At 31.7% G+C, this 26,603-nt stretch overlaps 4 protein-coding genes across 5 annotated transcripts; 1 reads left to right on the top strand and 3 right to left on the bottom strand.

Moving 5' to 3' along the window:
* Positions 1–3,828: 3,828 nt before the first annotated feature.
* Positions 3,829–6,027, bottom strand: LOC21409154 (transcription factor HBI1). The gene is made up of 6 exons (XM_024162548.1): positions 5,866–6,027; positions 5,669–5,733; positions 5,494–5,590; positions 4,728–5,102; positions 4,377–4,423; positions 3,829–4,209 (listed from the first exon to the last, which is right to left on the bottom strand). The coding sequence occupies exons 1-5, from the start codon at positions 6,025–6,027 to the stop codon at positions 4,382–4,384; spliced, it is 741 nt and encodes a 246-aa protein (XP_024018316.1). The 3' UTR covers positions 3,829–4,209; positions 4,377–4,381.
* Positions 6,028–8,756: 2,729 nt separating this feature from the next.
* LOC112090659 (F-box/kelch-repeat protein At3g06240-like) lies at positions 8,757–10,358 on the top strand. The gene is made up of 3 exons (XM_024162547.1): positions 8,757–8,835; positions 8,943–9,516; positions 9,724–10,358. Exons 1-3 carry the CDS (start codon positions 8,757–8,759, stop codon positions 10,085–10,087), a joined length of 1,017 nt encoding a protein of 338 aa, XP_024018315.1. The 3' UTR covers positions 10,088–10,358.
* Positions 10,359–12,638: 2,280 nt separating this feature from the next.
* On the bottom strand, positions 12,639–18,494 carry LOC21409153 (heat shock protein 90-5, chloroplastic). Its single transcript, XM_024162468.1, has 19 exons — positions 18,044–18,494; positions 17,731–17,804; positions 17,404–17,529; positions 17,225–17,318; positions 17,029–17,112; positions 16,774–16,917; positions 16,332–16,448; positions 16,186–16,233; positions 16,018–16,098; positions 15,676–15,780; positions 15,458–15,598; positions 14,879–14,971; positions 14,620–14,697; positions 14,269–14,523; positions 13,965–14,067; positions 13,681–13,855; positions 13,485–13,590; positions 13,163–13,252; positions 12,639–13,071 (listed from the first exon to the last, which is right to left on the bottom strand). The coding sequence occupies exons 1-19, from the start codon at positions 18,314–18,316 to the stop codon at positions 12,877–12,879; spliced, it is 2,382 nt and encodes a 793-aa protein (XP_024018236.1). The 5' UTR covers positions 18,317–18,494; the 3' UTR covers positions 12,639–12,876.
* A 2,453-nt stretch (positions 18,495–20,947) lies between these two features.
* LOC21409152 (protein ABHD17B) lies at positions 20,948–24,635 on the bottom strand. 2 transcript variants are annotated; one of them, XM_024162515.1, is made up of 7 exons: positions 24,334–24,635; positions 24,167–24,203; positions 23,709–23,945; positions 23,551–23,598; positions 22,900–23,348; positions 21,141–21,214; positions 20,948–21,004 (listed from the first exon to the last, which is right to left on the bottom strand). In XM_024162515.1, exons 1-6 carry the CDS (start codon positions 24,633–24,635, stop codon positions 21,142–21,144), a joined length of 1,146 nt encoding a protein of 381 aa, XP_024018283.1. In that variant the 3' UTR covers positions 20,948–21,004; position 21,141. The 2 variants fall into 2 exon arrangements, with proteins under 2 accessions (XP_024018283.1, XP_024018284.1); XM_024162516.1 differs by lacking the exons at positions 20,948–21,004; positions 21,141–21,214 and having other exon boundaries at positions 23,170–23,338.
* Between the last annotated feature and the right edge of the window lie 1,968 nt (positions 24,636–26,603).

Raw genomic sequence — 26,603 nt, 5'->3', positions numbered from 1 at the left:
GCTTCTAAGTTAAAAGTCACAAAAAATAGTTTTTTAAAAAGTACTTCTAAATATATTTTAAAATTTGTACCAAAGTTTGCATTATTTTTGTTTATCAGTTTGACAACACGTCTTTACACGTGAAAATAACCGAGAGAATTTCTATGTTTATTTTAATTATTTTAAAGTATTGAGCTTCAATTCTAATTTTTTTTAAGATTTATTTTTGAATAGCTTGTCAAAAAAAAAAAAAACCTAGTTGTGCGTCGCACATAATTAGTTATAATTTAAGTTTTTATAACGTAAAACACAAACAACAATAAGCAGACAAAATTTTTACTTAAGAGTTTAAAAAGAAAATACATTTAGTGCCTCATAACTTAAATCACAACTCAAATTTTATTATTACAGTATTTATTCTCATAAAAATTTAAATTTAATTTTTTTGTTATAATGTTTTTCTCTCACATACACAACTCAAGTTATTACTTAAGTTGTGAAATGAACATACCCTAAGTGGTAGTATGTCTGTTCTAACGAAAATTACAAACCTAATTCTACCACAAAATGTAGAGTTTGAATCTCCCACATAATTTTTTATTTTTTAAAGAATTATACTTTAATAGTAAAAAAAAATGTTAAATTTAATTATAGAAATACATGAAACATTCTTAATGATAAGATAAAAAAGTAAAAAAAAAAAAACTAAAGAAATGCATTGAAACTTAAAAATGAAAGGAAAAATGTAAAACACCTAAAAACTTACCGTTTTGAACCGTTATAGAATGAACATAAATTATGAAATAACAAAATAATAAAATAAAGATAAACTTAAAGATGAAAGGAAAAAAAAAATAAAGCACCTAAAACTCACTGTTTTGAACTACTATAAGATGAACAACATTCAAATATCTATTCTTTGATATAATTTAGATTAGGATTAGGATTCAGGATTTAACACGTATAGAAAATAAGAAAAGAAATAAGGAGATACAAAAAATAAAGCATAAAAAATGTTATAAAAAGCAAAAGAAAAAAAAAAAAAAGAGTTAAAAGAAAAGATTAAAAAAAAGCAAAGAAAAGAGAGAGGGAAAAAAAAGAAGTATGAAAATGGTGCGTAAATGAGTACAAAAAATGAAGGGTATAGTTTTCACACTCTTTTATATCTGAAGAGTTTATTATTTATTGAATAATGACAAATTCATTTATACAACCATTTAAGGATTTTTTAAATTTATTTTTAAAAAATATGTGTAAAGATAACAATTGACAAAAAAATTAAGTAGGGACACATTTAAAGAAAATTATTTTAACCAACCAAAAATAAAATAAAAACACATGCGAAAAAATTACTTTTATAGGAGTACTCAGTAGAGTGGGGAACATCATATTTAAAAAAAAAACACACACACACACAAAATTAAAATGTAAAAAAAAAATCACAAAAAAATGAAGATAAAAAAATAAAAATGAACTAATTGGTCGCAACCCCATATGAAAAAGCTTTGACTCTTTTATGTATTGTTAGATTTAGCATTTACTAGTTGGATAAGATATAATTTAGCATTAATATTATGATAAAAAGTGAAAAAAGTTAACATATAATGTCCATAATCTTCGTGATTTACTAACAATTCGTTTTTCTTTTATTTCAAGTGTTTGAAAAGGGAAAAAAAAGTAAACAAAAAGATTTGAAAAAAGCAAAGCACCAAAACCATTTCTCGAAAGAAAAAAAAGCCAAAACGACCCGTTTTAAATGATTAAAAATGGAATAATAGAGCCATGATGGGCTCTTCTATATGTAAGATAGTGGTTGACAAGGCTGGGAAAAATTAAGTAGGGGCATATTCTTAGAAATTTATTTTTGTGAGACAATTAGAATGAAAATTGTGATCATAACTTTTAATATAACAATATTTTATAGCACTATTGGAAAGAAATATCTAAATAGGATAAGATTCGAAAGAAAAATTAAGGTCTTGTTCACTTTGCGGATTCGAATTTTCAATTCAAGCTGAAATGTGACATTTTCTGAGAGCTTTTCACTGTAGTAGAAAAAGTTAGATGTGACATTTTCTGAGAGCCTTTTACTGTAAAAATCTAAAACTGAAAATTCAAATCGGTGAAATGAACGAGGCTTAGAGTAAATGAAAGGAAAAAAACAAAAATTGAAAAAGAAGAGCAAGAACAAAAAGAATATAAAATTTTGGGGAAGAAAAGAAAAAGGAAAAAGAGAACATAGGGAGCTAAACAAAAGTCAAAACAAGAAACAAAAAAAGGAATAAAAGAGTCATGAGGACTCTTTTATATATTTAGGATAATAATTGTCGAGAAGGCTGTGAAAAAAATAAATAGGAGCATATTTTTAGAAATTTATTTTAGTAGGATAATTAAAAAAAATTCATGAGAATAACTTTTAATGTATTGATATTTTAGAGCACTACCAGAAACAAATATTTAAGTAGATTAATATTTGAAAAAGAAATTCAATTGGGATAAATGAAAGGAAAAAAAAGGGGAAAGTAGCCAAAGAAAAAACCCATCAAAAGCGAGAAAAAAAAAAGAAAAAGAAAAAAGAGTCAAAACGTTCGTTTTGGACGACCAAAATGCACAGTGTCTACATATTGATTCTTTTATTATATAGCGAAAAGTTGTGAAATTGCAAATTTGGACTTTGATACTTTTTTTTTTAAAACGAAAGTAACAAAAACTATGTTAACCTAAACAAACGGTGGTTAGATAATTAGATCTGAAATGATAAAACTTTGAATTGAAATAAACTACATGAAGAAAATTTCTTAAATGTCCCTTATATTATTTTGAAATTTCTCATTTTCCCTCTTATTATAGATTTATAGACGATAGATTATAGAAATATATGTATAATTAAAAGTAGCATAAAAGATCCTTGACCAATAAAATTTTATTAAGAAATTAAACTATCCTTATTAATACGTATTTTATTTTAAACAACATTTTACTAAAAATTAAACAGCATAACTTCTAAAACTTTAAAAATTCACTAAAATTAAATAAATTGTTCAAAAAGACTAAAAGTCTGAATATTTTAAAAATAATTTTTTATTTAATTTTTTGTTTATTATGCTGGTGTCCTAAAAGCATGAGATGTAATAGAATATTTATTATTAATTTAATAAAATAGTTTATTCATTATTTTATGCGCATATATTATTAATATTTTATGAATATCACTGAAAATTCTATGATTATTTATATGACCTTAAATATTGTATATAAATGTTATATGCGAGATGATAATATTTAAAGATAATAATCAAAATGATGTTCGTAATGAATTTAATTAAGAAACAGTTATACAAATTTATTGATTCTGTACTCTGATGAATTTACTGTTTTCGTCCCATTTACGTTAAGTCGCTCGAGATTGAGAGCAAGATATAGATGCTGTTAATTTAGCTTATAGTTTAAATGACAATTCAAAACTTCTTGTCACAATGTTCTCTCAAAATGTTCAAATTTTATATTTAAACCTATAGACGAAACATGCCAATAGTTCGCAGGATTTTGGGGTTCTAATTCCCTAAGACCATAAGAGACTCCCATTTCGCGATCTCCATGTTTCAATGAATCCCGCACGAGCTCAGAAAGGTTGGGCCACCAATTGCAACAGGTTTATGCATGTTATTTACAAAGTACTTAGCTTTTTGTTTTTTGTTTTGTTAATGGTGGTAGGCAGTGCGAAGGAAGTCGGAAGCTTTTATAAAACATCACACGAGCTACATGTAAAAGATAAATAAATCATCAAAAGAAGAAATGAGAATAAATTGTTTATTACATTATTAATCAGCATAGAATATAGCAATTTCCATCGCAATTTTGTTGTTAACTACACCCTGCCATTATCATAACATTTTCATTTCATATCTTCATAATTCAATCTATACATTCTTTCATTCTCAACTCTCAAGCATTCCCTTAAAACAAAGATGACCCTTTCTTGTATATACAACAATACATAACGCCTCATAAAAGAGATGTTGGCATCTTCTCAGGTAGAGCTTAATTTGTGTTAGTAAACATTCTAATGTTAATCTCCTTGAGTTCTTGTTAACATGAGAATGCATCATTTCATGAAGTTTGGTTGTGTGTAATATATGGGCCACCATAGAGCTCTTTAGCACAAAATTTACAACAAAGAGGATAATCAAATCAAGGGTCAACTTTCACATGGCTAGGCCGGTAGAGACCCTGCAAATGCAGCAGACGAGAAGACATATCATAACCAAAAATAAAAGAAAAAAAAGATCTCATAGAAATATCAGACAAAATTCTTACAAGGAGCCAAAAAAAAAAAAAAAAAACCAACTATACCATCGACATAGTGGTTATTATTAGGAGAATTTCTGGTTTCAAACCTCATTTAGGCGACATTGTTAACCTCATCTGCCCACACATTTGGTAGCTGCAGTCAAAAGTATCCTATGTAAGGTTATTTGCAGAAAACAAGACAATGCAAATAGAAACAAGTGCTACTCAATGGAAAACTTTTTTTGTCCCAATACCCATGTGCACCTCACAAGTGGGCCTACTTTTGTGTCTGAAATAGGAGTGCTCCTACTTAATATATAAGATGCCATTCTAATTGTTTATGAACACCAATGTTGTACAAAATTTTAAACTTAATGCCAATGTCTCACAAACCTTCTGAAAAATGCTAATCTAAACCTATTTTTGCATTGAAAGTTCAAACTGTAACTAAAAGGTACCTGAGTAGATTCCTTTATTCCTCCGGGCAAAGGTGTCAAGTGAGAACTAATTGTTTGCCGAGGTATGTCTGAACAGAAGAGCACCCCATTTGGGAAGGCCTGCCTGAATAAGCTGCCGTTGCTGCGTGCATTGTAGTTGAGGATAATCCACAGGCATTTCTGGAGAAAATAGTAGAAAAGATGAAGAACCGGTCCGGGACTGAAGCCTCTGTAAAGAAACGTAGTGTAAAGGGAAACTAGAGAGGGAAATCTTGATCCACTAGTTGGTTGCTGACACGCGCGGATTATAGCATAGAAACTTGTATCTTTTGCAAGGAGCCCTTCAAGGTTAAAATCTAGACGTGGCTTTACTGTTTCAAGCTTCATCAATAAAAGCTGTAACAACAAAAGTTGGATTATAAGTATCAGATACAATTTTTAACAGATCATGAGCACAAAACTTCCAAGCATAAATGCGAATCGCCCAGAAATCCAACAACTTATCTGAGGCTTTACATTGTAATATTAGCTAAATATTTATCCACTTTTATATCTGTGCATATAGCAAGGTCTAAAAGAAACCATTGAACGTTATAATGAATGACCATCCAAATGTATATCTATATAGATACATATATTGCCATGATACACAAATTTTTGATGCTAGAGTTTAGCCCAGCAAGATTTTTTGAAATGTCAACATATGAGAGAAGGCATGACAGTTCTTATATGAAACATAGTGGGAAAACAAATTCTTAGAAGAAATGCAGAAATGGAAATCCCATACCTCAACCTGACGTTGCGGTGATTGTATATAGCTAATGATTTGAACCAACATCATTGCCTTACCACTTACCAGTGACCTGCAAACATCATATTCAATGCTACCAAAAATTTTGACAAGTCATAAGAGTGCTAATACTAATGGTTATTTTAAAAAAAAAAAAAAAAAAAAAAATCACCTTGCTGCATCCAGGTACGAGGTCCTGAAGAAACTTCCTCCTCTCGCTGATCTTTTCCGGTTTACCTATAGCCAAGAATCAATTAGCTCTATTCCAGACTTCCACATGTGTATTTAAGAGTTTTCATGAATTCAACTAAAACCAACTTCACGCTTAAAATCTCTCTCTCTGCAAGACTATGGCTATTTGCCGCCTACTCGCCTGGCCTCTTCGAGATCTGGCCTGAATGTATTCTTCTTTTGTAGGTTCTGAAGCTTGAAACCCTTGTTTTCCACGTTTTCCACTAGTCTTGTTGGTAGTTGCACTTTCTGATCTCCTTTCTGTTGAGGTTCAGTATTATTTCTTTGTTGATTCACCATGTTGTTGTGAAGCTCCTTTGGCTCGATCAAGATCAGAATCCTTTCGCTAACATTCGGAAAAGGCAATGCCTATTTTACACATTTAAGGAGGGTTTCAAAACCATGGTTTACCGCGGCATTTCTTTTCCTTTTCTTCAACAGCCTCCAACATTGACCACCCCGAGTTGCTCCTAGTAGATCAAACAGTATCTAAACAGAATTAGAATAACAAAAGGGCGGGGTAATAAAAGAAACATTCAATTAAAATGAAAAAAAAAAAAAAAGCGCAAGTTTTTCTAATGTTTGAAACTTAGAATAGAAGGAAAATTGGTCTCACAGACATTCTATCAAAAGCATAATCCACGTGTATGTACCGAAAAGGAACAACAACAAGGATCACAGGAATTAAACAGCTAACATTTCCAAAGCCAAAAAACACAACTTTTGAAGTACCAACTACTCACTTACTTGCACAAAGAAAACTCTCCTAAGACAAAGAAACTAAAAAAGACAGTTCAAAGAAGCAGTCAATTATAACAAACAAAACAATTATTGATTTTCAGATTAAAAAAAATAATTATTGATTTCAGCAAAATAAATACCCATTTCAGATGAAGAACCAATTAAAAGTAGGCAAGAGAGATAAAAGGATACCCATTTCAGATTCTGTGCTACTTTTGGTAGTCTGCCCTCCGTTCAAGCTGCTTCTTTTTTTTTTTCAACTCAGACAAAAAAAAAAAAAAAACTTTAATTCAACTTCACCCTTTCCTTTTTTTTTTGGCTCGGGAAAACTGCGTTCCTGTAAATATTACAACACTGTCGCATCCCATATAAAGAGAGAGAAGTGGTTACATGTAAAGCAAGGATTTTTCAGTTTTCACCAATGTAGACAGAAAAACTGGTTTTTTTTTTTTTTTTTTTTAGTACTGGCAATGCCAACTTTGAGCTTAAGGCTTTATTTACTTATTTATTTTTGGTATGCTGCGGGATAATTTCAATGTGACATCTGTATTACAATGAAATTGCCTTTTAATACACTGTTTCTTTAATAGTTTTAAATTAGTAGCTTTATATAGTATTGATTTTTAACACAAGCTGGATTTTTAACCCGAACTTCTCTAAAGAGGAATTTCATAGCATACAATTGCCGCATCATGCCCAAAAATGTAATAAGCAAATGTGGAAGCTTGCTGTATGGAATGAATCAGTAGTCTTTTTCATCTCCACCGGAAACTTGTACCATTCAACATCTTTTGACATGTGGGTGATTGTTGAGAACTTTGGTGGCGTTCAGGGTTTTACATATTGGACCAAACATCTTACAATAGGGCCATTAGTATAATTGTTTTTTTTTTTTTTCCATTAGTTTTTTTTTCCCCCTTCATCAACCGCTGCCCTTATAATTGTTTTTTTCCTATTGCGCGCATTCTTTTATTTTTTATTTTATTTTTCCTTTCAGTTTATGAGTTTACAATTTTTTTTTTATGGGTTACATCTTTTTTATTTCTTTTATTTTGGGGATTCTTTTTAATTTTTGTTTTTGTTAAACTATAAATTACTAATTATTAAAAAAATCTAGATAAATGCGTAATTTTTGAAGAAAAAACTTCCACACCCAAATCTTTAAAATCTGTAACGTGTTTGAAAGTATTTAAAAGTTGTTTGTTTAATTCGTTAATTTAAAATTTTAATTTAAATTAAAATACGAGTTTACGTGAAAATTTTTTATTATAATAAAAAAATTAAATATAATTATTTTTAAAATTTTTTTATTATAATAAATTTTAAATTTTAAATTTAAATTAGTGAAATGACAGTCATCTTCTTACGGAAACCCTAGATTCCGCCCCCCACCACCACGGAGATCTCTGTCGCCGCTGTCGTCTGTGGTCTCTTCTCGGTACAGTTCTATCGGGGCGATCTTTTTGTCCTGTTTCCAGTCGGCTTTCTCGACTAGCCACTGCGGAGTTTAAAAGCAGCCATATTTACTTATTTATTAATTTATTGCTCTTCTTACCGATATCTGCCAAATCCTAACTAGTAAGCGCTTAAACCTTGATGAGTTATATGTTTTCTGTTTTGGCTTCTTTTTTCCCTCTATGTTTGACCTTAAACATGCTTTATGTAATCTGTAGTGGAAGGATTTCTCAAAAGTTATGAACTTTGTTCTGTGTTTAAGCAAAAGTTTCTGAAAAGAACCTGCCATCAAGCATGGTAATAAAGACATTATCTACTCTTTTTTTTTTTTAAATGTCAATTTATTCAACCAACTTTTCGAAACTCGTCAAATAAGTTAGTGAATATTACTACTTCCTCCTCGATAATTGAAAAACTACATGGAATAATTTATTTTTTCCTGTAATATGCTATTCAATCATAGGCTATCAACCAGTTAATCATTTATTGTTCTTCATGATTTACGACTTATTACATTGAGATTACAGAGAAGATAGGTTAGTTAGGGAAGTGGAATTCGAACCACGTATATGCAATCTAATATGGGATTAATCCCCATTCATTGTGAATTAAAGATAAAGAAATATGAAACGATGAGGATTTGGAGGTAATTTCCTGCTTTTATTGACACTGCTCTGTTTATTCAGTTCTTAATGCTTTCTTAATTATAATAAGCCAAAAGTGAATAATTTGAATGTAACTTGTTTATGATACTGGCTTTTAGCTAATACTTTTGCAATTTGCCTTCTTGGATTTTGATCTTGGATTAAATAAGAATTAATTTGAAACTGCAGATGATGAGCTTACATAATCTGCCTGAAGATGTCCTGGAGGAAATCTTCTTGAGGGTGCCTCCCAAGTCTCTGAAAAGCTGTAACGTTATTCGTCATGTGGGAAACATCCATCTTCTGTAACGTTATTCGTCATGTGGGAAAAGAAATCCTTCAGTAGTCAGGACACATATCTTTGTTTAAAATAAGCATCGTCAGTCGTTACAATCCACGACAGAGATTGCAGTAACGATGGCCACCTACCTAGTGATATTGAAGAAATCAATTTCCCACCTGTTCCAGAGACGGAGAAAGCGGATTTTCTGGCGAATTTATTAAGCTCTTCTTGTAACAGAATTATTTTCTTTTGTGATCGCCATTCTGTTGAAAACGAGGTGTTTGTCGTGTGCAATCCAGAACTTGGAGAATACAAGCTTCTACGCACACCTTGTCTTTCGCCCTTTGAGTTCTCATTTTCAGGAGCTGGATTTGGATATGATCCAAAAGCTAATGATTACAAATGTGTGAAGCTTTTTTGCTCTATGTCTCATGTTGAGGTAAATAGAGCTACGATCTATTGTTTTGGAACTGATTCTTGGAGGGAAGTTAAGATTGATTTGAAAGGTAAATGCTGTTATGTCGACAATGGGGTGTATCACAGAGGTGTTTATTATTGGTGGAATATTGTTACGCCACATAAAGATTATGGGGCTATGGTTCTTTCATTTGACTTTTCTGAAGAGGAATTTCATTGCATACAATTGCCACAACATGCCGAAAAAGTGTAAAAAAAGGCGGATTCTAGTGCCAAAGAGGCTCCCGTACTATGACAGGCTCGGGGAAAAGCTCAATCCCATATGTACGCGGCCTTACTCCTCGAAGGAGAGGCCGTTTCCGGGATTTGAACCTTGGACCCCGGGTGCAAACGCAAGCACTCCCACCACGATGCCAAGGCCCGCCTTCAACATGCCGAAAAGTGTAATTGAAAAAAATGGAAGCTTGCTTTATGGAATGAATCAGTAGTCTTTTTCATCTCCCCAGAAAACTCGTACCATTCCACGTCTTTTGAAATGTGGGTGATGGTTGAGAACTTTGGTGGCGTTGAGGGTTTTACTTATTGGACCAAGCATCTTACAATAGGGCCATTAGTATGCGTCTATTCTCCTCTAGCATTTTGGAAGGATGATGTGCTGTTAATGCAAACTAGAGATGGTCGAATTGTATCATATAACCTTCGTACCAAAACGTCTCGGGAACTTCCAACTCATGGTTCGGTGTTGCTACGGACAGTTGATGCTTTTTTATATCCAAAGAGTCTAGTTTCATTGAGGAGTGGACACATGATAAATCACTGATGAGACTCATTAGCGTAGTCTGTTGCAGCTGCATGGTTCTTGCGACTTATCTATTGAAATATGTAATTTTTTCCTAATTAAGTTATGATTTACTATAGCAGAACACGAGTTGGCTTACCACCCTGCCAAGCTCTCGGCGGTGTATTTCTGATAGTTTGTGCCTTTATATTGTGTCTAAGATTGCTACTTGTTGATGAGGTCCATTGTTAGAAAATCGACCACAATTGACAGTGATCTGTGAAAATATTCTGTATATTGCACTGTGAGATATGAAGACTTTTTTTTTTTTTAATATATATATATAAAGAAAAACTTAACTAGAAGAGTCAACAACTAACAGTCTTTTGATAGCTTTTGCTATATCAAGGTAATGATTTGAAACTTAGAACCTTCACACACCGCACAGTGCATCGAAAGCAACCAGAAAAAGATTGTCTAGCAAAAAAATAAAAATTTAAAAAAATTAAAAAATTTTAAAAGAACCGAATTAAAAGAAAAAACAATTTGTTTGACGTATCCTTATCATTTTGCTTCAATACAGCATAACTTAATTCCAAATTTGTTACCATCTCTACCTGGAAACATGTTAAAGCATTAAACAAGCTTTTATCCTTTTTTACTCTCTCTTAAACAAATTGTCTAAAGCTTTTATCTTTTAGCATTAAACAATTTATCTAAAACTTTTATCTTTGATCTCCCTCTCCTTCTCTCTCTCTCTCTCAAACAATTTGTCTAAAGTTTTTATCTCTCTCTCTCTTTCTCTCTCTCTTCTATGAGCCTTAAGGGCTTGTTCTTTTGAAATTTAACTTGAGTATAATTCTTGAATTAAATTTGAGTTATAACTTGAGTTGAACTTGTAACTTGAGTTTGTATTTAGTTGTGTACATTTGAGTTATGGTTTGAGATAAGAAGCTTTTTGAGTTTGTGTTTGAGTGAGTCAAAACTTGAATTTGTATTTAGATAGTATTTTAATAAAAACTCAATGCTGATGAAAAATTTTAATAGGGTATATGGGTCGGGTTTTATTCGTCTTTTCGTTGTCAACGTATAGAAAAAAAATCATCTCAATCAGAATTAAAACGAAAAAGTTATATTATTTTTAAGAATAGAAAAAATATTGTTCATTAATTTGAGTTTGAGTTTCTGAACTCGAGTTGAAGGGAAAACTTGAACTCGAGTTTTAGTCCTAAACTCGAGTTTGAACTCGAGTTTAAACTTAAAAGAACATGAACTCGAATAAAGTTGTAACTCGAGTTGCATTTTTTTGAGTTTTTCACACAAAAGAACAAGCCTTAAATTTGTATCTTTAAGTGCGTTTGGTTGGGTGGAAAGAAAATGAATAGAATAGAATGAAATTCAAATATGATGTTTGGTTGGGTGGAAAGAAAATGATTAGAATAGAATGAAATTCAAATATGATTTTTGGTTGGATTTATAAAAAAATGAATGGTCATTTATCTATTTTAAGTGAATCATTATTCCTTCCTCACATGTGAGGAATAACCATTCCGAACTATTTTCTTCTTTTCTTTCGTAATTATCCTTGAATATTATAATATAATTACAACATATTATATAATAGTTAATTATATTTTATAATTGTAATATAATATAATATATAATAAAAATATTATGATATAATATAATATAATTTATAATATAGTTATAAATTATTATATACTTATTTAATATTTTATAATAATATATTATAATGTAATTATATCTTATAATATAATATATAATAATATTACAATATAATATATATAATATAATATAATTGTAATATTGTAACAAATAATATCATAATTATATTAATAATTCAAATATTATTATTTTATTATATAATATTATATGATATTAATATAATTATAGTATATTATATTAGTAATAATATAATAATTAATATAATTAAATATTAATATAATTTTATAATTCTAATATTATTATCAATTATAGTTTATTAAACACTTTATGACTACATGATGTATTAATTATAATAAATTTATTTAATGTAATATAATATTAATTATATATTATATTATAATATAATATAATATAGTTGTAATTTTTAATTATCTTATAACTGAAATATTATTGTTTCTTATATAATATTATGGTATGTTTTATGATAATATAATTATATTAACTATTTTGATAATATTATTATATTCCATATCATAATTATATAATATAATAATAATTATATCGTATTATATTAAATATATAATATATTATATTGTAATTATAACATAGTTGTATATTATATTATAGTTGTATATTAAATGAAGAGTAAATTATAAGGGAGAAAAAGGAAAGAAAAGAGAGTGAAAGTTTTAAAAATAAAACCAGCTTTACAAATCATTAGCAGCAGAACAAATTTTCTTTCTCATCACAAATTCAAAAGTTTCTCCTGCCAAAACATCCTCAACTTCCTTTTTATGCAAACCAAATATAAAAACTAAGTGAAAACTAACCTGCCACATTTGCAACTTTCACGTTCCATTTAAATGAAGAGTAATTATAGGGGAGAAAAAGGAAAGAAAAGAGAGTGAAAGTTTTAAATATAAAACCAGCTTTATAAATCATTAGAAGCAGAACAAATTTTCTTTCTCATCACAAATTCGAGTCTCTCCTGCTAAAACATCCTCAACTTCCTTTTTATGCATGTCGTCCCTTTTTATGGGATCTATCCTCCAGACTATTGTATGTGTTATTTCACTTCGCAAGCTGGAGCAGTGACAAAATTGTTTGCTTAAAATTTCTAATTTCGATCGATATTTAATCACTCATTAATTCCAAGGATCATTCTCTGTCCTGACTTCAGAAGGCTCGACCACTTCTGTCTCCACGGCTTCACTGGAACTTGCACTGGCATCAGGTTCGGCTGCCTCTGCATTCTCCTCTTCCAATCTACCCCATCTTCCTCCAAGGGCCATCGCCATCATCTCGTATATCTTGTTTCCCAGCTCTGCTGGGCTGTCGGGCTGCAAGACCAAATGGCAAATTATGAATGATACATATTCAACATGAAATTGGGAAATATAACACAAGTGGATAAGTATTTTAATATCTTACAGAGAATCCACTCGAGATCAAGGCTGTATCATAGAGGAGATCAACGGCTCTCTTTGCATCACTGCTATCAGGGGCATTCTTGCACGCAGCCTGCAATAGAAATACCACTTGAAGTTAATAAGTTGACTTAAATTTCAAATTCACATGTCAAGTCCCTTGTGCCAAATTTATAACAAGGTTATATGTGACAATCGTTAGTCCGTCGTTATGCAGCGTTCTTAAAGTTAACTATCTCTCTCTCTCTGACATTCTTGAGTTTTGATTAAGTTGGTAATAACAAAGCTTTGTCAAAAACTAATAAGTGCAGAACTTAATAGCTCACATTCAAGTCTTTAATGATGGGATGGTCTGGATTTATTTCCAGTATTCTCCTCCCCCTCATGAACTCCAAACTAGAAGTATCTCCAAGAGCCTGTGCTTTCATCAATCTGCAGAAGAGATTAGATAAACATTTTGATCAGAAGCCTAAATAACTAAAAATATACGAGCTTAAATCCACAACACTGTCCACGACTAACCTTTCCATATTGGCAGACCAACCAAACTTGCCAGAAACAAGCACACACGGAGACGAGCTCAGACGCTTTGAGATTTGGACTTTAGCCACCTTGTCACCAAGTTGCTGCTTTACCCAATCACAAAGAAGATTGTATTCCTGTTTGGTTTCCCTTTCTTTTACTTCATCCTCATCACCTAACAATTTTAAAAATTTTCTTGAGAAGCATGTATATAGAAGCAACAGGAAGGGAAAGCCACTGTTTCACATGTTTCAGAAATGTGTATATAGAAAAACGGCACCAACCAAGCTCTAGATCTTCCTTGCTAATGTCAACAAACTTCTTTTCTTTGTAGGTTTGCAGGTTTTGGATGGCAACTTCATCAATGGGCTCAATCAAATACAACACCTAAGTGAAAAGAATTGCATCAATTAACCAGGGTAGCAAAGCTCACATAAAATCAGCAGTCTCGTTTAATAATCTCATCAAAAACAGTAATAAAAAAGTGTAATGAATTTTTCTTATTGTTAGTATAATTCAATATGGTGTTTAGAAGAGGAGAGAAACTGAAACTACTCTAGTGATGGTTTAGTCTTGCAAAACACATACCTCAATATTTTTCTGAACCAACTTCTCCAGGAATGGAGCAGACTTTGCACTTTTCAGGCTGTCCGTTGCCAAATAATAAATTGCCTTCTGGTTCTCAGCCATATTTTCAACATAGTCATCTAAGCTTGTCAGCTCCTCCTCATTCTTTGAAGAGTAAAACCGCAATAGTGGCGTAATGCGTTTGTGGTTTCCAGTATCCTCAATGCATCCTAACTTTAAAAATCTGCCAAAGTTCTCCCAGAATTTCTTGTAGTCCTGTAACCAAGTTCAATTATTCAGCATATCTTCAAGTTAATAACTAACCGTCACGAAGACGAAAACCATAAAAACAATTTTATTGCCATCCCTGACCTCTTTACTCTCGCTTTCAGAGATCTCTTGGATCATGTCAAATGTCTTTCTCACGAGTCTCTTCCTCATTATTCTTACCTAAAGATTGGGGGGAAAAATGGACGAGAAAGTAAATATGAAATATTGAAAACACATACACCTCTAAGAAAATAACAAAAGATTAAAAAATCCATAGCAAAATCCTAAACAACAGAAATGCTATCAAATTCCTGATAAAACAGGAGATTCTCAGAAATTTGTAAAAATAAGGAAGTCTTACAATTCGACTTTCTTGAAGAATCTCTCTAGAAACATTAAGAGGAAGATCATCAGAGTCCACCACACCCTTGACAAAGCTCAGATACCGAGGGAACTGCAAAAGGAATCTCAAATTTAATATTTGTGAGGATTTGTACAAGTAGAAAAAGCAGGCACCAAACAACATAATAAATTACATTAGACTTGACAGCTCAATTTGTCATATAAGAACTTCAATTCTTAGTCAAAAGCTTTATTTCTCAATAGAAGAAAACAATTGAATAACAAAATTGGCTGTAATCTGAATTAAAACATCGACAATGTATTCAAGTATTTTGCTCCCCAAAAGGTTGTGAGGGAGAGAATCTTATTTTTGAAACAAACTTGCACCATGTTTGGTGAACAATATGAAATGTGTTTGTAACCATCAAAATTCCTTGCTAAAAGTTGGCAGACATTAAGCAGAGAGGGGTCATTTTCCTATCCAAATTCATAGATATAATATCCCATTAGGAGTCTAGAAATGAAGAATGCGCAACACCACAGAAACCATTCCAAACCTACATAAGGTAAAAGCAAGGATTAGTGTGAAAAAACTTACCAGCTCACCATCGAAATCATCTGAGATAAAGACGCGCTTAACATACAAACGAATATTTTTCGTCTTTGGGTTGATAACATCCTCATTGTTGAGAGGACCCATTCCAGGAATATAAAGAACACTCCTAAATTCCACTTCACCCTGTGGTTTTCAAAGTAAAGTTAAAACTCTAAACCAGATTATATCATGCACAATATAATACCATAACCATAAAGTACCTCAGTTGTGAAATGAGTGTATCCAAGAGGGTCTAAGAAGTCATTGAACGTTTTCTTGTAGAACTCATAGTATTCTTCCCTTTGAACTTCCTTCGGACTCCGCATCTGCAACAGAACAAGGGAAAACAAGAAAAGGTTTACTTACCCAACAGAAACAGGGAAAACAAGAAAAGGTTTACATTTTCTTGTAGAACTCGTAGTATTCTTCTTTTTGTCACGGCAGAAGCAAACAACCGATATACAAACAGAAACCATTTGACTGTTTTGTCGCTTGGACATTAAGATATCATTTGATGATTTGTATCATATATCAGGAGCCCAGAGCACAGGAAACAAACTTACCCATATTGGCTTTGTTTCATTGGTTAATTCCCAGTCCCAATACTTCTCAGTTTTTTTTGTTTTCTTCGTTTTCTTCTCACCCTGTAACCAGTTTAATAAACCACTTCAATGTCCAAAAAATAATAAAATAAATGCAAACTCCACAATCCAGAATCCCATAGAAATTACCTCCGGCATTGCTTCTTCTCCTTCTTTCTGTTCCTCCTCCTCTTCCACCTATCATCAACTCCAATTTTGTTACTACAAACTGAAGCAAAGAGAATAGCCTTCCAACACATGGAAAGTGATTGTTACAACATAAAATGAGCTCTCACCTCAACTGTCCTTGATTTTTCCAACCATGTGTAGATGGGGAAAGATACAAACTGCGAGTAATTCTTCACCAAACTCTGAATCTTGGTTGGCTCTGAGAATTCATACTTGTCATCTGGCTGCAAGACAAAAGACGAGAAATTTTAAAAATGAATTTGACTAACCTGGGAAGTCTTTGCAAAAGTTGATTAATCAAAATTAGGATTCCATTATCAAATGTGCAGAATTGATGTGAACAAATTTACTGCTCCATAACAAATGAACGTGAATTATGTTTCACTTGAACCAAGAGAGTAGAAATGGCTGGATAAACCTTTTAAAACTATGGAATGCGGGTAAACACATATAGTTATATTTATGGAAAGCGGGTAAAGAATATAGTTAAGAGATCAAATCAAGCTACAGTAAATTTCCTGTGATAAAGTTAATAAAGATGTGTAATACCCTTAAATAAAGTGTAATTTGTGTTCCACGAGGTAACATTTTTTCAGGATCAGTTTCTTCCTTGATCACATATGAGCTGCTGTCAGATACTGCTTCCCAAATGTATTGCTTATCCGACCTCGGGCTCTTTGTGGAGACAACCACCTAAATGTACACGCATGATTAGAAACTCCAAGAAATCTATTTGCGTCATATGAGCAACTAAGAGTATGAAGTTCCAATAAAGCACTTTTCAAATGTTAAAACACACCGCACCTTCTCAGCAACAAGGAAAGCCGAATAGAAACCAACACCAAATTGACCAATCAAACTGTTGTCTGCACCAAGATCCTTATTTTCCTGTCAAGAATCAGGATTCACAGAGTAAGCTTCAAGAGTTAAAAGAACTAAAACTCATTCAGGTAGAAACAAAACAATACATTTTACATGTATTAACGGGGAAAAGTTATACCTTCAAAGCTTTTAAGAATTTTGAAGTACCACTCTGAGCAATAGTTCCGAGACAATCAATAAGTTCTTCCTTGGTCATTCCTATACCAGTATCCCTGCAAAACAGAATATCAGAGAATACCATTTCAAAAACACACTCCCATCTATCTTGGAAAGAAGTTAACTTTAAACTCATCATACGTGATAGTGATAGTTCCGTTGTCAGGATCAGACTTGATTCGGATCTCTAGCTGACCAGCATCTCCAAGCAGAGACGGCTCCGTCACGCTTAAAAATCTCAGCTTGTCTAAGGCATCACTTGCATTACTGAAAAAGAGAAAATAAACAAATTCATCACACAAATAGAAATGAAACACAAATGCATATATATAGTATGACTAATGACTTGTAAACACCATATCCCAGAGATTAGAAACACCAAGTTGAATACCAGAAATGAACTAATATGAAATTTTTTTTTAAAAAAAAGGTATTTAAATTAATTTTAGACATGATATGAAAAGTTACCTGACAAGCTCTCGAAGGAAAACCTCCTTGTGGCTGTACAGACTGTGAACTATCAAGTCCATAAGTCGACTGACCTACAAAACAAAACACACAAAATTTCACGATTTCATCAAACATTAGACTTTATTCACAAATCCCAAAAACTTCCCACTATGTTTCTTTTTTTTTTTTTTGGGCTTCTATTCAAATTCAACATTATTGAGAATTGACCTATCAGAACTTCTCCCAAAACACAAAGTTCTAAACTTGTTCCAAATTTCAACATTTCTTCAATCAAAAACTAATTAAAACCCCAAAATTGAAGGAGACCCACCTCGGCTTGGTACTCGAATTTCTCGCCGGAGGCGTCGGCGGCCTCTTTCTCAGCGACGGTGGCCTCGCAACGGACGGCAAAATTGCCGTTTCTCCTCTGGAGCTTCCAGTTCAATCCACTGCAAGAAAGTCCCTTTCTTCTGAGGCCATTTGGCGGGACGAAAGCACTTCTCAAGCTGAAGATATTGGGGCTTCTTCTGGCTGTGAAAGGAGAGGATGAGGGGAGTGAAGCCAGAGATGCCGTGGCCAAGCTTCTGCTCAAAACCGGAGCCATGGAGAGAGAGGGAGAGAGAGAGAGAGAGACGCAGGAGCAGATAGAAACGATATCCCTATCTATGTTTTGGGTGCGTTTTGAATGTGTAGAACTCAAAAACCCTTGCGAGGGGTTTAAGGGAGACGCTTTCTTCAAGTTGGAGAGAGAGAAAGCAGAGGAGAGTTCTAGAAAAAAACAGAACAATGAGAGGCTTCGTTAGGAGGCATTCGTGTGGGAGTTTTGAGAGGACTAGATTCTGCCATCTCAGCAACCGCAATATCCGCTTAATTTTTCTTGTCTCTTTCCTCTTTATTTTCTAGTTTCTTTTTCACTTAAGACCAGTTTTGACATTATAATGTTGGACACTGAAGGGCCTCTTTTTTTTAGTAATTTGAGTGTAATTTTTAAGTTAAATTTGAATTATAATTTAAGTTAAAATTATAACTTGAATAAAGTTAAATTAAGTTAAAACTTAAAAAAATATGAACTTGAATAAAGTTGGAATTCGAGTTATTTTTTTTTTAGTTTTTTTAGACAAAAGAACAGGCCCGAATTTGCGTTAAAATTTACAAACTCAAAAAATTAAGTCGTAAAAGTTATAGGCCTCGTTCACTTTGCGAATTCAAGTTTTTAATTTGAGCTGAGATGTGATATTTTTGAGAGCTTTTTACTGTAGCAGAAAAAGTTAGATGTGACATTTTCTAAGAGTTTTTTACTGTAGAAACTTAAAACTGAAAACTCAGATCGATAAAATGAACGAAGCCATAATAATTTGTGAAATTTAAATTTTGTGATAATTTATATTAAAATTTATAAACTCAAACTATTTATAGTAAATTTTAAAATTTCATAAATTATCGTTTAAATTTATAATTTTATAAATTTTAATGTAAAATTTCACAATTTATTATATCTCTCGATGGACTGCTAGGAAAAAGTGCGCAACATAAAAGGTTGAAAATGTTGTTGAAAATATTTGTTGTTGTTGTGCTCTTAGAAGTTACCATCACTAGAAGTATGTAATTGTTAGTAAATTTTTAACGAGATTGTGATTACTGAAAGTAAAAATTTAAGTGTTTAGTAAATAATGTATAAAATTATATATAAATTTTTATAATAAAATACTAAATAATTTTAATTTGTTAATTAAAACATTTCTAAAAAAATTACTAAATTTCTTATTTATTGTTGTCATTTTAAATTTTTTTAATAATTATAAAGATATTTGAGTAAAGTTTAACATTGTATATTACTAAAGATTTTCAATTTTTGAACAAATATTTACAAATATATATTTTTATATTTTGACAAAATAAAATGGGTATATAGAGAATTAAGTTTTATTTATCTTAATAAATTTATATATTAACAGCAAAAGCAGCTGTGTAAAAATAATCATTGATCTAATTCTCAAATTATGTTGTTTGACAATAGTTTTAGAAGTTGTTAAACAAAAATAAGATTTATCAAACACATTGACTTCTGTAATTTTAAAAAAAAAGGCTAAAAGTAACTTCTAAAAACAATGTCAAATGAGCTTTTAGTATTAACAAAAATATTATTATTAGTAATAGTGCCTTTAAAATGAAAGTTTTCAAATGATTTTTTTTAGGGAGTTGCCAAATAAATTTAGAACGGTTTTTTGTGTTCGTTAGCCAAAAAAAAAAAAAAAAAAACTGTTTTTTTGAAAAATATTCCAAGAATTTGTGTAAAAGTTAAATTACTTTTTTTGTCTATCTATTACCAAAAATAAAATAGTACTTCAAATTTTTGCATTTGTATTCACTACTTTATGTTGTATTAATTCTTCTTCAATTGAAGAGCTACATGCACAAAGCAAGGCCAAGATGAGATATGTGAAGACGCTATTATCAAAATTGCATGAGTGAAAGCCTATAATTTGGCATTAGAAGTGCTTAAGAGCCCGTTTAGTTCGCTGATTCGAGTTTTTAATTCGAGTTGAGATGTAACTTTTTGTGAGAGTTTTTTACTGTAATAAAAAAATTAGATGTAATTATTTTTAAGAGCTTTTTACTGTAATAAAACTCGAATTCTAAACACGAATCGGTGAAATGAACAAGAATGTCCATTTCCATTGGTTAAAGGATCAAGCAATAGCAGTAATTTAAGGAGTTTTATTTGTTTTTTCCTCCTTTTGAATGAACAAAGATAGGTGATTATAAGCAGTGTTTCTTTCCTAGAATAAAATTAGGTTTAAATTTTAGCCAAAGGGACTACCTTTTGCACCACCACTTGGGCAAATTTATTTTCCAAAACAAAATCTTCTCTCCTTAAACAAAAACAAGCCATCTACCAAAAGATTGAGAAAGATGTTACGTAAGTCGAATGAGGACTTCATGCATATTTGTCTCTTTTGACGTGGATTTAGTAATGTAACATTTTTGTTAAGTTGTTATCAACCTATGCAGAAAACTAAAACTCCCTGCTCAGTGGTCGGTACGTGAATGTGTGTTGTGTCCAGCAAGGATTTAAATCATGATTGTTTCGATCGTTTCTTGAATAAAATGGAAACCATTGGCCCAACACCGAATCAAAAAAACAAAGAACTAAAAATCGAGTACAAGTATCCTGAATTGAGAGAGATGCACGGTTGCCATGTTTATTACTTTTGTTATTCATAATTCCACATCAGCCCAGCAAAAGAAATCAAAGAGAAAGGACGACAAGCAGGTGGCAAGCTACATGGTCCTGTGTAACATGGGGGCAAAAAAAAAAAAAAAAAAAGTCACTGCCAACAGCTCAATATCCCAACTAATCAATCGAACACAGAATCCGAAAATAATTTACAACCCCAAGTATCAAGAACTTGGCCTTAATTTTCAACCTCATGCCTCTGAAGCTGCCTGCCTCAAACAATCAACGTTACACAATCCGACCGATCTCACCATGTCTCCTAAGCTGCCATCATCAATTTGCAACAGTAAATGTCATGTCTTTCTCTAGCTCAAGTGTAAACTGTAGCTGTGTGTTTGGTAGGGTGGAAAAGAGAGAGCAAAGAAAATAGAGGAAGGATTTTGAAGAGGGAAAATGTTTGGTCAGAGGATTCAAACCATGATTTGAATCATGGTTCATGATTTGAATCATGGTTCATGATTTGCTACAGTGTTTTCTCTCACAAAAAATACACATAAATCGAAAATGATTCTAATCACATGATTCTAATCCATGAACCAAACGTCTCTGAAATTTTAAGTTGTTTGGTAGAGAGGAAATGAAGAAGAAAGAAAAATGAAAATCTATGGGACCCACCAACTTTTAATGCTTCTAACTTTGGGAATAAAAAAGAGGGAAAAAATTTGACAAATAAATGAGGTGTAAAGTAAGAATTTTATGGTGCGTTTGGAAATGCTTTTTTGTTGTTTTGGAAAATGTTTCCGCATGTCTTTTGAGGCACAAAAATGAAAATGGTATGCAAACCGCATTTATTTAGCAAATGTTTTAAAAGCGAAAACGAAAACAAAAAACAATGAGAATTGTTCTTGTGAAGGAACTAGAAAACGATTTAAGGTTATTTTTTCTTTTCCGTTTTTATTTTTTAGTATTTATCAATAATGTTATCTTAAAAAATTATTATTAATTACTAATTATGTAACATATTAATTAATAATTAATAAATAGATATGACTAATAACTAATAAATAGAAAGAAATTACTTAATTATCAATTAAATATTAATTTATTATTATTAAATTTGTAATTTATTAATAAAGATAATAAATAATAAATGGTAATTAATTCTTTAGTTAAAGATTAATTGTCAAAAATTAATTATATAATATATTAATAATAGAATAATTAATAATAGGTTATTAAATAAAAAACCAATTATTAATATATCTATTAATTAGTAAATATTTGATAAATAAAAAACAAACAATAATAAATATGAGTAATTAATAAACTAATTGTTTAATTATGTGACTAAAAGTTAATTATTTAATTAGTAAATAGAATATTAATAAATTATTTCTATACTAATTATTTTTTATTAACACGCTAATTAATTACTTATAAACTATTAAATATGAGTATGTTGGTAACATAATAATTACTCATAATTGATTATTAATTACTATATTTTATTTATTTAGCATACTAATTTATCATATATATAGTTTAATTATTAATGTATTCATTAATGATAATATCTATTATTATTAATATATTAATATTTATTTGTTAAGTGATTATTAATTACTTAATATATTAATTTAAGATTATTAATTACATGTACTAAAAAAAATTTATAAGTATAACCAAACACGATTTCACATTTTTATTATACTTAAAAGATCAACCAAACGTAATTTCAGAATCGGTTTCAGAATAATTTTTAAAACAATTTCTTTTTTACTTTTCTACTGAAAACAAAACCATTTTGAAAACATTACCAAACGGGTCTTTAACTTTTATCATTTTTCATATTTTTATTTGTATTAGAGTATTATTATAAAATGCTTTATATTTAACATTTTCTTTTAACTTTTATTTCTCTTCTACTAACAACGTGAGAAAAAACTATTTTACTTCTTTCATATATCTTAACTAAGGAAAACAGTTAAAGTTTCGATGATTAAACTAACCGGTCGAAGCTATTTCGTGCTCTCTCCGATTGATCTGTGCTGTTCCTTGCCTTTCCGGACCGATCAATGCTCCTCCTCGACTTCTCCCTCTTGTCAGTGCTGGTTCTTGATTTCTCTCTGCTGTCTGTGCTGAGCCTTGATTTTTCTCTTTGCCCGGTACTAGTCCTAGACTTTTCTCTATGATCAGTGCTAGGCCTGGACTTCTCTGTGTTGTGGTCTGCTGTCTTCAAAGGACTCTCGGGTTTATCTGTAGCCTGCTCGGTTGAGCCTTGAACGGATGGAAGTTTCTCGATGGCGGTTATGAACTTTCTGAGATGCCTTAAGTACTCCGGATAGAGTTCCAAGTTGCAGTGGTTTCCTCCTTTGAGCCACAAGGGTTCATACTTCTCTTTGCAGAGCTCCCAAAGCTGCTTGCCATGGGAAAAATCCACAACTTCATCTTCAGTGCCCTACGAAATTCGACATAGCAATGTCAAAAATGATACCTTTAACTAAACCCTCTTAGAGTTAGAACTGTGTAAATCCATCATTGTCAGTTCAGTCTCACATTCTCAACACAAATGAAAGGTTACAAAGCCGTGTTATGCAGGAAAAAAGAATGTCAAAAACATTACTTGGTGGAAGAATGCAGGGAAAAGAGTCCTCACTCACATGAATTACCAGAACCGGGCAGTTGACAAGCGGAATTTTATCGATGTTCTGCACCACAAGGAGGCCAGTAAACCTTTAAGTAAGGAACGGAATTTCATAGATAAAGCACTAGGACTTATGCTGTACGCAATAAGAGCAAAGAGAACATGTGTAAAAACCTTGTAAATGTCGAACCAAAAAGTGCGCTTGACCGGATACATGACCCGAAGACCGGAAAGGATTGGACTGTGCAGAACCACAGCCCTCAAGTGAGGCAATCTGACGGCCAATTCCAAAGCAGGTCCACTTCCAACTGACTGTCCGTACAGTATTGTGTCTTCCTCTTTCACTCCATACTTCTCCTCAAGGCATTTATATGCAGCCTCTATATCTGCATATGTGTCCTGCTCACTTGGCTAATAATTGGTAAAACAAACAAAAAAAAGGCGAAAAAAAAGAAAATCATGTTACAAACTAACAGATTATGAGAAACAATGCAAAGTGATTTCTATATCCACAAGTCAAATCTATCATATTCTTTCCTCTTTGACTTTTTCCTTTACATTTCTGAAACAATTGTAACACGTGCTCAGATTTTGGGCTTGAAAAAGTTGCGCGCACACAAAAATATTTATACCTTTCCAGTAGACTGTCCATACCCAGAATAGTCGTACCTGGACATAACAACAAACAGAACACTGTCAATTCATAGCAAAAACATCCCTTTTTTCCTCCCTCTAAAACATCAGAACTATCATTTAAAAAAAAAAAATTGAAAACCCAAGTGAAGTAATTATGACAAACCCCATAAGATTAACACCCAGATGAAGACTAAGCTCAGTGAAGATATGATACATCTGACCAAGATCAGCGGCGTTTCCATGAGAGTAAACAAGCGTGAGTGATGCAGATGGGTTTTTCACGTACATGGCCACAATCTCGTTTCCTCTCTTGGTGCTCAGTTTCATCACGTCCACGTCTTCTCTGGGATGAACATCTGATATCCTCATTTTCCTGCTTAATTCTTCCACGTACACTCTGTAAGAAGGAGGGTCTGGTGGGAAAAACGCAAATTTTGCAGCCATTGAAGATGTTGCAGACCCCATGTTTAATGATGTATAATTCACCCAAAAAAAAAAAGTCTAAGAACTTGTGAATATATTTTGCATGGTGAAATCAAAAATGGTTTTCTGGGTTCTCGATAAAATTTGTAGAGAGGGAGCGAGAGAGAGTATAGAGAATGCAAAGATATAAAGTACAGAGATTTATATTTGTGACGGAATCCTTGTCGGATTTTGTGTTATTGCAAAGAGTGATTTTCGGAATCTGGTTTTGTTAAGTAAAAGTTATATGTGGGATCTTTACGTTTTTACAATTTTCTTTGGTGAATAGTTTTGGTAAAATCTTTGGGAAGGCCAACTTAGTTTCCATTTTTATTTTCATTTTTTTTTTTTGTTTGATGTGAATATTGTGGTTTGTAATTTGTAACGTCCTCATCAAAAGGTGTACTGTAATTTGGAGTGGAAGATATGTCACAGGAGAGGACAAGAAAACGCTCCTTTAAAAAACTTGTCCAAGAATGCTCCTTTTGTAAAATTCAGAAATCCAAGATTTTCCTTTTTCCCTCTCTCCTCTTATATGTGGTTTCATATCATATTTGAATCAAATTTTACGCTCATTTGACTTTCTCACACTTGTAGTTTGAACAATGGAACATAATCATTTGCCAGGAAAAAAAAAGCAAAAATTCCGGAAAATTAATGGACATATCCATCTTATAGTATATAGCTTTTGTTGCAATATATTTATTTAAATGTTTATAGAATTTATAGAATGTGAACCCTTGGGCATTCTGACATTATTTTCATAGAGAAGATTGAAGGTCGCGCCTTAAATAAGCTAACATATGTTTGTTGGTTAGGATCCGAATTTTGTTCAACTCATTTATCTATTTTTGTGGCCAACCTTTCTTTTCGACAATGATGTTTGAGTCCCACATTTTATGGGTGAACACTTTGCAGTTTGTATGGTATATGAGAACAATAATCACTCATATTAGATGTATTGTGATCGATATTGGACGTTGTTTTCATGACTTCGATGGGCCAAAAAAAAATAAAAATTAAATTTGGGACAGCAAAGGAGAAATGTGGCTCCAAAAGTAAGTGAATGATGAATTGGTGGGGGCTGATTAGCACACAAAATAAAAAGGAAAATAAATGGGTGGGACTTAGCATGAGAAGTGAGGAAACATTCCATGATTGCATATTAGACTATTAGTACATTATCTAATTCTTTTTTGACCTTAGAATGACTTGTTTCTCTATTTTAAGCTACATTTTTTTTTCTCTATAACTATGAGCCTTCTATCACACAAAATATAAACAAAGCAGTAGTGAAATGCTTTACAGGTTGTATATATGCAATATTTTGACACCAACTTTTTCCGTCCTATGGTAGATTTTCAAATATGTATGTTCACATTGGAGTGTAGTAACAAAGACTAAACAATGTGTTACCTCCATAGAAATTTGAAGTATATATGTGAAGCGTCTCTTTGCTTATAATTATGTGTTTACAGCTATCGAAAGAGAGACATTAAAGGAAAAGAACAACTTTTTTCACCAATTTTTCTTTATGGAAATGTTTGGTTTGATCCACATTATATATTTGCAAGCTCAGCAATATTAGTTCCTTTTAAGTAATGATATAACTCTTGGACAGCGAAGCAAAATGTGGCTAATCAAATTCTGCTTCCATTTGATTAGGGAAAAATCTTCTCATTTTTGTATGATAGTAGCCAACTGGTTACTTTCTTTTATTATATTTTGTTTAAGAAGAAGAAGGGTGTTCGTGTATAATGCGTTGATGGGACCTCAATGCTCATCTTTTGAAAAACAAAAAACAAGCAAAGCGCCGATAATGGAGTAATACGGACGCATGAGCATGCTGTCAACTGTACTCAATCAAAGCAATTACAATATTGCTTTTCCAGGGCATCCTACATATTTTTGAGGATCTTTAAAAGGACCTACGTACTACATGGTATTATATATTTGTATATATATATATAT

The sequence above is a fragment of the Morus notabilis genome, unplaced genomic scaffold, assembly GCF_000414095.1.
Source record: "Morus notabilis unplaced genomic scaffold, ASM41409v2 Scaffold73, whole genome shotgun sequence".
In the NCBI taxonomy this organism is placed as follows: domain Eukaryota; kingdom Viridiplantae; phylum Streptophyta; class Magnoliopsida; order Rosales; family Moraceae; genus Morus; species Morus notabilis.
This window is presented reverse-complemented; position numbering and strand designations above follow the sequence as displayed.

Coding starts and splice junctions, on each gene's coding strand:
- LOC112090659 (XM_024162547.1), top strand. CDS start 8,757: ATGATGAGCTTACATAATCTGCCTGAAGATGTCCTGGAGGAAATCTTC. Junction 8,836..8,942: donor TCCCAAGTCTCTGAAAAGCT/GTAACGTTATTC, acceptor GTTTAAAATAAG/CATCGTCAGTCGTTACAATC. Junction 9,517..9,723: donor CCACAACATGCCGAAAAAGT/GTAAAAAAAGGC, acceptor TAATTGAAAAAA/ATGGAAGCTTGCTTTATGGA.
- LOC21409153 (XM_024162468.1), bottom strand. CDS start 18,316: ATGGCTCCGGTTTTGAGCAGAAGCTTGGCCACGGCATCTCTGGCTTCA. Junction 17,530..17,730: donor TTCCTTCGAGAGCTTGTCAG/GTAACTTTTCAT, acceptor TCTCTTTTTCAG/TAATGCAAGTGATGCCTTAG. Junction 16,234..16,331: donor AAAAATCAAGGACAGTTGAG/GTGAGAGCTCAT, acceptor AGTTGATGATAG/GTGGAAGAGGAGGAGGAACA.
- LOC21409154 (XM_024162548.1), bottom strand. CDS start 6,027: ATGGTGAATCAACAAAGAAATAATACTGAACCTCAACAGAAAGGAGAT. Junction 5,591..5,668: donor TCGTACCTGGATGCAGCAAG/GTGATTTTTTTT, acceptor AATTTTTGGTAG/CATTGAATATGATGTTTGCA. Junction 5,103..5,493: donor CACCGCAACGTCAGGTTGAG/GTATGGGATTTC, acceptor TTGTTGTTACAG/CTTTTATTGATGAAGCTTGA.
- LOC21409152 (XM_024162515.1), bottom strand. CDS start 24,635: ATGGGGTCTGCAACATCTTCAATGGCTGCAAAATTTGCGTTTTTCCCA. Junction 23,946..24,166: donor ATGGACAGTCTACTGGAAAG/GTATAAATATTT, acceptor ACCAATTATTAG/CCAAGTGAGCAGGACACATA. Junction 21,215..22,899: donor GCACGAAATAGCTTCGACCG/GTTAGTTTAATC, acceptor TGATGATGGCAG/CTTAGGAGACATGGTGAGAT.